We start from the raw sequence: 11440 nt of genomic DNA on the forward strand, positions 1-11440 counted from the left end.
GAATATTTCCACTTGTTAAATCCCTAAGTCAAAAACATGAGGTGGAGCAATCATCGTCTACAGGCAGGGATTTGCTGCTGCTTATGTTGTCTTCCTCATACTATATCAGTCCATATACCTTTACTTATGGAACTACCACAGTGTATGTTTAAGGACTCTGGGGTAGATGCTGTACAGAAACTTCTGTCTGTCTATTACAGCTTAAGCCACCATGCACATAAATGTAATGGGGACTGATATATCGGGCCGCACTAAGCCTATGGTGCCCAGTCACAGTGTGGTGAACATGTGTTGTTTCACCACATCATGACCAATCCTCTCTCCTGCGTGCAGCTGTATACTCGCCCGGGCATATGTTTGTGTGCAAGGGGCCTTGCTTATACTTTTTTATATAGCAGCAGGATACATTTATGCAATATACTATGCTTTTTCTGCCATATGTGATTTATACTGCGCAGATGGAGGCCGAAAGGATGTCTCTGTCTGCTAGTATATGGACACGTTCAGTTTGTACACTGGAACATTTCAAGATGTACATGCTAAACGTGTGTAAAATAAGAGATGCTCAGCCTGTGACACAAGCGATGATTGTGGACACTTCCCTTAATATTTTATCTATTGATCTAATGCATATTTGTATCTAAGCTTTCTGCATATGATTTTGAGATTATATGATTCCTCAAAGGAAGAATTTTAACCCATGCTATCCTGTTGGACTGAGAACAGTATTGTTACAATTTCTATGGAAAAGAAAGTAAACACATCTACAGAGCCAATTCCTCTGCATAGCAGCAGATATAACCTGGAGCACTAGAGAACACATAACAATGGGGTTTTCTTAGGAAATGACGCATATTGTTATGAGGATGGTAGGAATTCATCCAGCAGTTGATGTGCTCTGCTGCACATAGGAAGTGTGTAACCACTGACGTCTTCCTGCTCAGGAAAACATTCCCATCCTTTAGCTGCAGCGGGAGGAGCTGGATCCAGAGCTGGAGAAGGGAGCACCGCAGAACACAGTAGGTGACTCTGTCCTTATATAAAGCCTCAGAGACATTGAGGACACATAGTGACATGGATGGATAGATTGCAGGCCTGGATCTGCTCCCCTGCCATTAACAGGTTGTTTGCAGGGTGGGGGTTATGTCTATATCAGTGGGAGTAGGTGATTGAACAATGTATCTTTATGAAGAACCATTGTAATTTTTCCTCTAAATATGTAACACTTATTTTACCTTGTGAGAAGATGGTTCTGGTTGTGTTCCTGTTCTATCTACAACGATATTCTAGCCATATGTGTGTTACAGTGGTGGTAGGGATACAGTGTACAGGAGGAGACTGCAGCTGTCGCTGTCCTTTCAGCACCACCAAATCAGTGCAGGAAGGAAGCAGCATCAGCACCTCCTCCTGCCTCCCCCAACTGACCATATACAGATGTCACCATCATATACAGCTGCAGTTTCACTAAGATAGTATATATTTATATACATGTGACCTGGGGAGAACTGGAGACTACAATACTACAGAATTGGAATGTGTCAGTAAGCCTACTCACCTCTCTGTATTAAGGGGTAAACATTCATTAAATTCCTCTGTACAGTAAAAGAAAACTGAATTTTAGTTTATTTTAGTTCCTCTCTAAATAGGTATGCTATTACACTAAAAAAGGTATTGACTTGTTTCTATACATGGTGCATATATATGTTCAATATTTATTTTACGTATAAAGCATGACCATCCACATTTGATCAGTGAAACTGTTAGTGTATAGTAGAATATGTATGTATGCATGTAGAAAGCGCAGAACATGCAGCATATTTTCTAGATCTAAAAGATTATGGTGCTACACATGGGTTATGTGTTCAATAAAACTTATTGACCGTAAGATTTTCCTCGGTGTTTAAACATATGCACTTCATGATGAAATATTTTAATATCTATCTACAAATGAATGTGTAAATTATAATTATATATTTCAGAGTGAGGTCAAACAAACCTCACAAACCAAATTCATTTTCTTTTAGATGACAACATAACATTATAAGAAATGCTCTTCTATGAGGATCCTTATAAAAGCAAGGGACAAACAAGCTTAATATATAAAAAAATTTAACAGAGACTTATAGCAATTCAAAATTCTAAAAAAATCTAGTATTTCCAAGGAAACCTTATGTTTTCATATGTGTACGTACCGATTGACACATGATTTGCCATCACTACAGTTTTGGAAAGCAGAAAATTGTGTTTCTGAACAATTATACCCTTGTTAAAGTATTAGTGATCTCTTCATGTTGGTGGTGTTAAATGCCCTTGTGTCTCCTACAGATACAAAGATTCCTTCTGTTAATTCTATTTCAGGATCTCACTATTCATGTGACTTTGACATTAAAAGATAAACTGCATTTTTTTTAAAAACAACTATTTGATATCCCAAAATAAACACCAAAAATATAAAGCCTTTTAACTTATCAGGAGACTTGATTTAAAAAGGTCAGTCATCATTAATTTAGCTTTGAAACCAACACAGATTTGAACTCCTCTGGAATTCGGTGATGTGGCTGTACCTTATGATCTTCTTCATCTCCTTTTTCATGCTTGAGAGCTGACCTAAAATTATGGACTTTTGAAACCCCTAAAGGAATCTTATGCTGTGCATTGGCTAGAACAGCACTTAAAGAGTAAGACTTCTTGTATACAACTGTGTGCATCACCTGGGCTGGAACCCAAACTCATAGGAAGCTAAATGGCCACTCCACAAATTAGGCAAAAAGCAGGACCTGCACTGGTGCGGTGAGACACAGGGTGCTCTCCGCACTATGATCAGGGGTAATGGACCTCTATGGGGGCTGTGATCACGCCACAAATTATTCCCCCCAATACGGTCTTGTGAATGGAGACTAAGACTGTGTTCACATCAAGCTTTCAATAACATTTTGAACCAAATGCTGCAGTGAGGGGCTTGGCCTGATCGCAGACATGGTTCTACTGAAATGCATTGCTTACATTCAAAACACATGGTGCTTGTTCTCTATTGCAAGTATTTCAGTTGAAATACAGTAAAGTAGAACAAATGAAAATAATAATCTTTTGATATATCTTATTACAGAAAAAAATATTTTTCTCCACTTATTCATCTTTCTTCCTTTATCCTATCTCCAGCATTGATAACTAACACTCAATTTAACATATTGGGGCACATTTGCTAAGAACAGTGCAGTCTGTACTATGTGCAGTTTGCCTGCGTAGTGCACCAGATTCATGATTTCTGGCTCAGGTTCATCAAGAATATGGCACCCTCTGCACTGCCCTGACTGAGTGCACCACTTTTTTTTTGGTGCACCTTAAACACCCCCTTCAGTGCAGAAATTTGTGTTGCAACAAAGTGGCGCAGGCATTTCTTAAATACATGTGCAATCGGTTTGCACTGAAAATAACGCGCAAAGTCAGCCAGAAAATTGGTGTACGTCCTTAGTAAATGTGCCCCATTGTCAGCTTACTGAGGCATCAGGCTAGAGTTGCTTATGTAGAGGTACAACTGATGCTGCTTCTACTGTCTCGTCTCCTTGCTGAATTGTAGCTACACTGTTCAATGCTTCTGTAGAATGTCTTTTATAGACCATAGTAGCCATAAGTTCTCCTAATTTTACAGTGTTTACTAAAATAAAAAATTAAAACTGAGGACAGAAAGCTTTACACTTTTTTTTTACATTGAGGTAAATATAAATGAAATACTTTTATTAATGAGCACAGATAAGAACCCAACCGGATCTTCTATTCTCTCTGAGTGTTGTGCATGGGAAACATGATAGCAGCACCTCTACTCCCTTAGCTTACGTAAAATGGGTAATTAGAAATGGAACTTGTACAGGGGAATACTGTATATTGCTAAAATGTAGGGTACAAGTCATATAATAGACAGAAATATTAATATTCCTTATGTACTGAACAACTGAATAATATAAAGAGAACTAATAATGATTTGCTTGTTAGTTTAACAGGTAACGGAAAGGACGTGGGTTGCGAGATGTTTGGCATACAGAAACCTGAAACCAGCCCTCACAAGTCTCCATTTTATGCTAGCAAGCCTCTGGGAACCATACCATTTTCTAGTGACAAGGAGAGGAAGCAGGACACTAACTTTAACATTTTAGAAGAGGTGTATGATAAAAATGAAAACTGGAGACATGATAAGAGAGAGGAAGGTGAACAGGAAGATAGAGTAAATGAAGACAGTGACAAATTTCCATTAGAAGATAACCGAACCAACCTAAAGAAGAATGCAATGGTAAAAATGAAAGCTGTCAAATCTGAAGGAATTAGCCTGTCTTCATCAGAGGAAGAAGTTAGAAGCCCCCCAGAGGGGGCAGAAATAATGCAGTTAGGGATGGACACACCAACTAATGAGACAACAAAGGGATGCAACGAGTGGCCAGGATCACCATTAGAAGACAACGGTTATGCCAGCAGTTCACTCAGCATTGACAGTCCTGACAGTCTAGCTGGCACTACATGGGATGACACCAAAGCCCCTACTTTAACATGTAATGAACAGGGGGATCCTGGAATGGAGAACTCTGAAGATGATTCCTCATCAGATTCCGAATCGTTCACTCAGACACTGACAGAAGCTTTCCAGAGTCTGCATGACAAGGAGAAACTAAAGGAGCAAGAAAAAGAGAAACATCATGCACAATTGACAATGTATAGAAGGCTGGCTCTGCTGAGATGGATTCGAAGCCTTCAACAACGGGTGAAAGACCAACAAAACAGACTTCAGGAGAGCTTTGATACTATCCTAGACAACCGCAAGGAGATCTTGAGATACATCCAGCATGGGTGCAATAAATCACCAACTAAGGAAGCAGCATGAGAAAAACCATGCCATATTATTCACCCCAGAGTTCTTCAACCTTGAAATAGGAGATGTCACAATAACATAATCTTATGTGCGGCAAGACAGAATTCCTCCCCCTATTACCACTCTAAAATAACCAACCATTTACTTAAAGTGGCACTGCATATATCACTTTCATAATGTTAAACCAGGTAATAAAGTGGCAACATTAGAAATGTTCACATTGATTCATTTGCACATCAAATAATTTGTCTTCACAACTGTATTGTGCAAGCAATAAGAAAAATACATTCCACAGCTAAAATCCATGATATTGCTTAAAGAGGACCAGTCACCAGGTTTACCCCACTAATCTACTAGCCCCCTTAGGTAGTGTATGAAATGTCCTTTGTACAATTACCTCTTTTATGTGCAGTTTTAACTGTTTACCTATAAAAAAAAATCTCCCAAAGTCAGAACAATATGACTCTTCTCACTTCCTTTTAACACGAGGCGAGTCAATTTGCAGGGGTAGTATCACTTCATAAGCCCCTATCTTCTGTTCTTTAGTACCTAGAAACATGCTTTTTATGTCATCAGGGTTATGGATTTGTGAGCTACAGAACTGGAGATACAGGCAGCTTAAGACATAGTTGGAAATGCAATCTGCAGATAAGGACAAAGTTCCAAACTATTTTATAACTGACTATATCTCCTGTTCTGTATTGCACAGAACCATAAGCTTTATAGAATCCAAAAACATGTTTGTAGGTACAATAGAACTATTGAACTATAGTGTAGTGACACTACCCCTGCCACCACTAAACTTGACTCTTTGCATCCCATTTTCACATACGTTGAGTCATATTTGCGTGACTTTGGGAGATTTTTTTTATAGGTAAACAGGTGAGATTTCACATAAAAGTGGGAATTCTACAAAGAATATTTCATACCCTGAGGGGACTAGTATTTTAGTGGGGTAAAATCTGGTGACCAGTTCCCTTTAAAGGACATCTATCACCAGATCACGAATTGTAAACCAAGCACACTGACATACTGGTGTGTGTCCCCTCTGGCAGGACCTGATGTTCTTTTAGCTTCTTATGCCCTTGGTTTTAAGAAAAAAGGGCTCTAAAAATTATGCAAATGAGCCTGAGGGGCTCCAGGCTCCATTAACTCCTATGGAGCCTGAAGTCCCTCAGGCTCATTTGCATAATATTTTACATATTTATATGTATTATGGTAACATAAAAAACCTTAGTGTAATCAAGTGTGCTATGTTTATATATTGACCCTAGTATGCGTGATACCACAAATCCAGCTCGTCCTGGAATGCAGGGGAAGGGGTAACTGCAGGGAACGAAGTTCAGCTCCACAGCTTCTGGCAAGATGTATGCTGACCCTAAGTCAGAAGAAACAGGGTCGGATACCAGGGGAAACTGAAATTGTGTATTACCAGGACTGATAGAGAGATAGGTTGGAATTATATATGTGAAATGCTAATAATATTGAATAAGAGCATGTGTTATTTTGTTATCCTGTTTAGCTATTTTTCATTTTTGCTTTTCCATGTTTTACTTTCCACCTTCAAATATTTATAACGATCTTATTTTTCTATGTAAAGATCTGTATGAAGGCTTTTTTTTCAGGGTAACAAATTGCACTTTATAGTTACAATATTTAATATTCCATGCCATGTTCTATGAAGTGGGAAAAAAATTCCAAATGCTGTGAAAATGGTGAAAAAACACATTTGCACCATTTTTCTGTGGGCTTGGATTTTTAGATATAATTCTATCCTGTCTGTATCTGTCCTGTTGTACACAATTTCAGTTGCCCCGAGACACGTTGGATTCCTGTGTGACCGTCGTACTGCTGAGTCTCTGTATCTTTCTTCTCTGTGCCTGTAGCCACGCTCCTTGCAGTGTCTGCTCGGAGCTCACACTGATCACTTCCTGTCATCCCATTGTGAGCAGTGAGGAGCCGCAATCTACAAACCACAAGTGATCTGGGGGAAGGGGGACGCAGGCATGTATCTGTGACAACACAAATGTAGCAGTGCTGACCGTTTAAAAGTCTGTCAGCCTCTGTGTAATAGGCATCCCATCATCTCTGATCTGTCTCATCTCTCTCTTTCTATGTCCGAAGCCAGTTGAAAGTGTAGATACACCTGTACCCTGTTAATGTAACCACAATGTCACCCCACAGAACTAGATGGGTCATAATGTGTCTGCTTAGAGAGTCCCCGCCCACACCCTGGGATTTGGAAATGAGCAGCCTAGGGGGTAATAGGAGCTAAAGTGGCAGTAAAATTCTAACGTAGAGGGTAAAAATTATCTTTATTGTGTAAATGTCAGTAGGGGATTGTGATGTGAGAAATTGCTTTCATGGGAAAACACCTTTAAAAAAAAATTCTTCATTTTGCCATCTTCTGGTGCTAATAACTTTTTTCATACTTTTGAGGACGTTTTCAATGCTACCATTTTAAAGACTGTATGGCCTTTTTATCACTTTTTATATAATTTTTTATATTCTTAAAAATTGCAAAAAAAGTGCCACTTTCTACTTTTTTCCATCACGGGGTTAAACGTAAATAACCGTTATTATATTTTGATAGATCGGACATTTTAGGTGGCAATACCTAACAAGTTTATAACTTTTTTAAAACTTTTTAAAATGTTTTACTTTTTTTCAGACTGTGAAGACACACACAGCTCTACTATACACATGAAGACACACACATCTCTCCTATACACACACATAACCTCTTCCCCTCTTCTTACCCTGTCCCAGGCAGAATGTCCCCATTCTCGGCAGCATGTGGTGATGTAAGGAGCATGTGATCAGTCACATTATTATTATTCTGACATTAGCGCAAATCCTGTAGGACACCCGGGAGAGGAGAGAGCAGTGCGGAGCCTCTCCTCTCTAGGAGATCGGGTGCAGCTCTATACCAATCTCCATTACAGCGGTCATAGGGTCTGGCAGTGCTGGATCCTACTGACCTACCTACCTAAGACGCTGGTACTTTTCTTATAGTCCAAAAAAATACGGTAGTTTTGCAGATAATAGCAAAAAAGGAAGTTTTTTTGAGCTGTACTGTGTAGTATTTGGTATCTCTGGTCAGGCCCATTTTGCAAAACTGGTAAAGATGATTCATAAATAAACAGTGGTAAAAGACATGAGTGAGTAATGCAAAAATCATGCTTTGCTGGCCACTTTAGTAGAGTTTATGTCCTGCGCTTTTAACGGTGGCCAATAATAGGGCACTTTATTTAAATACTAGCTGTAGCTCCCAATGTTGCCTGGGATAGTAAATAACTGCTCTTAGCTATAACAAAAAAGAATGGGTTATCAAAAAATATTTTATTTGTATCTATCTCTCTCTCTGACTGTCTCTGAATGTTTCTGTCTCTGACTGTCTCTGTGTCTATCTTTTTGTGTTTATTTGTCTCTGACTGTCTCTATTTATGTCTCTGACTATTTTGGTCTCTGATTGGGTTTCCCAGTCTGTCTCTGTACCTGACTGTCTCTGTCTCTAGTCTGAGAAAGTCAGAGACAGTCTCTATCTCTGACTGTCTCTAATTATGACTTTCCCAGACTGTCTCTGTACCTGACTGTCTCTGACTTTCTCCAACTGTCTCTGACTTTCTCCAACTGTCTCTGTCTCTCTGTGACTGTGACTGAATTTCTTGGACTGTCTCTGACAGTCTCTGACACTGTCTGAAGTTGACTGCCACTGTCTCTGTCTCTTGCTTTCTCCAACTGTCTCTCACTGAATTTAGCTCTAACTGTGTCTGTCTCTAACTGTCTCTGTAGTTTCATTTTCCCACAGCTTTTTATAAAATTGTCACAGCAGCAGCAGACAATGGCTCCTGTATATGGTGGCAAAATGTGGTGATTGTAAACACAACGGTGCACATTTCTTTAGCAGACTTACATGCATACACACACATATAAGTTTTATATATCTACTTTTAACGAATCAAAACAATTGATCTGAAATGTTTAATCCCTTTGATGCTGTAGTTAATAGTGAGGGATAGTGAACCCCTCTCTGAGGTGTTGAAACACCACCACAGGCACAAATCTGGGGTGCCAATGCCACTTCGTGGCAGTCAGAGGCCTCACGAAGTCCCCTAGGCTGCCACCAATATTTAACATCTATAACAATGGTATCCACAACATATAAATGGTCCTCTACCAACAAATACAATAACTACACACATACTAATACTAAAAGGAACCATATTTTACCACCAGAAATATACACAATAAATAACCCACATTTTTTAACCATATACAAACATCTTTATTTATTTATTTAAATCACATGGTCATCAGGACCTAAACATAATTAAAACACTAGCAATGGTAGTGGTCATGGTCCACAATACAAAATCCGAACACTTCATACCAACCACAAATAATTAGAAAACAGGGTATATCACTAATCAACAAATAGCTAGAGATGAAAGTATGCCTACTAGTCCGTAATCAATGTACCAAGTGAAAATACATGTATACTGACAAAAAATGGCATAACTTCAAATACCAGGGGAAAACCAACCATAACACCACCACAGCATCACTTTGGGGTTGTTACTAGTCATCAATATATGACTAAATGGCTTAACATAGTGCCTGTCAGTTTCTCACATAAGAAGTGCAGTGTACTATATAAGAATCACATTATCACATGTTAAATTCTAAAAGGCTAAAAAAAAACAGGATAAAAAGTTGAGTATAAAAAAACTAAGTACATTAAGAAAATTAATATAATGTATTGGAAAGAGAATATGTAATGTGAGTAGAAAATAATTAAAATATGCATATTGGGGGAGATTTATCAGAAGGAAATCTGTTCTAGTTGCCCATGGCAACCAATTATAGCTCAGCTTTAATTTTATAAACAGCTGTGGGAGAATAGCTGATCTCTGATTGGTTGACATAGACAACTAGAACAGATTTACCTACAACACTTCTGAAAAATCTCATTTATCCTCTCAATATCCTTATACCCATTAAGACCCATGCTATACAACTGAAAGAATATTATTTACCCGATGGTATGCTTAAAGAAGACCTGTCACCAGGATTTCAAGCCTCACGCCAGTTGCTGGTAAAATCTGCTGGTAAAGGGTCAAAGGTCCTCCCCATTTCACCTAAAATGATCTGCCACTTTTGTACTGTACCTCAATTACAGCCATTTTCCTCATATGCAAGTGAGTAGACAAAGAGTCAGTTCCTGCATAGAATAGTCATGTTTCCTTCAGGCTGCCAGTGAACCATGCCTCTTTCTTTTGATTGACAGCTCTGCTCTTTCCGTCCAGTTCCTGTCACTACCACAATGCTTTCCCTCTCACTTCATGGTGTATTTAGCAGTAAGCACTGTGTGGGAAATATCTACCCCCAACTATTTCAAGGATTAAATAGATCAACCAGGTAAAGTGGTTCAACCTGGTAAAGTGATATTTCTCCAATTTGCTATATTTTGCAGTTTGTTCTACGTGGTGTTCCCACAATGTTACCAATAAATAATGTTATGACGATACGCCCCTTTCTTGAAACTATAGTATGGTGTTTTTAGTGTGTACTTACCGTGGTTTTCCCTTTTTAACCCCTTCCCGACATTTGACGTATTATTACTGCATGACGGGAGGTGCTTTCCGGCAAAATGCAGTAATAGTACGTCAAGCTTCTGGCGCCGGATCCTGAACGGAGTTCTTTACAGGTAGCCCCATACTGTAAAGGCTAATGGGATTTAGTATTCTGCTGGCCCTCTTAGCTTAAACTATAGGTATGTTTCAATGGAGACATAGGTGTCGAACACACACCAAAATCCACATAAAAACACTATGTGAAATATCATAAGGGCTTTTTCACAATGAAATACTTACCTTATGGAATTCCCAAGTCTCATCCCTATTGTAGTCTCTATCTATTATTGGCAGCTTGTAGATGATATTTCTCATAGTGATCTTTCTGATAAAACATCAAGCAACAAAACCTGAATAAACAGACACTAGTGGCGTGGCTCCAATGAAGGCAGAACATACAAGTGCTATGGGCCTGTGCGTAGATATCACTGATTGGGAGAAAAACCTCTTTCCACAGGAGCCAGGCAGAAGAGCTCAGCAGAAGAAGCAGCAATAAGCCATGGTAAGAAACTTTTTATTTATTATTTTATTATAATGATAGAAAACAGAGGGTGGTCATTAATGGCACATTCTCAGATTGGGTTGATGTTACCAGTGGAGTGCCATAGGGGTCAGTATTGGGGTCACTTCTTTTTAATATTTTTATTAATGACCTTGTAGTGGGTTTACACAGTCAAGTTTCAATATTTGCAGATGATACTTAATGAGGTTTAATGTAGATAAATGTAAAGTTATGCACTTGGGCCATGGAAACAAAAAGTATAATTATGTTCTAAACGGTCAATTACTTAGTAAAACTGGAGCTGAAAAGGACTTGGGGGTATTGGTGGATGGTAAACTTAATTTTAGACATTAAAGATATAGTTTTGCCCTTATACAAATCCCTGGTCAGACCACTCGTGGAATATTGTGTACAGTTTTGGGCACCAGGGTATAAAAAGGATAT

At 38.8% G+C, this 11440-nt stretch overlaps 1 protein-coding gene across 2 annotated transcripts; it reads left to right on the top strand.

Annotated features, from left to right (window-relative positions):
• The first annotated feature begins 868 nt into the window (after window positions 1-868).
• Window positions 869-5082, top strand: C2H1orf216 (chromosome 2 C1orf216 homolog). 2 transcript variants are annotated; one of them, XM_072136844.1, is made up of 2 exons: window positions 869-1019; window positions 3991-5082. In XM_072136844.1, exons 1-2 carry the CDS (start codon window positions 892-894, stop codon window positions 4868-4870), a joined length of 1008 nt encoding a protein of 335 aa, XP_071992945.1. In that variant the 5' UTR covers window positions 869-891; the 3' UTR covers window positions 4871-5082. The 2 variants fall into 2 exon arrangements, with proteins under 2 accessions (XP_071992945.1, XP_071992946.1); XM_072136845.1 differs by lacking the exon at window positions 869-1019 and adding an exon at window positions 1064-1122.
• Window positions 5083-11440: the final 6358 nt, after the last annotated feature.

Source organism: Engystomops pustulosus, chromosome 2 (assembly GCF_040894005.1).
Source record: "Engystomops pustulosus chromosome 2, aEngPut4.maternal, whole genome shotgun sequence".
NCBI lineage: Eukaryota > Metazoa > Chordata > Amphibia > Anura > Leptodactylidae > Engystomops > Engystomops pustulosus.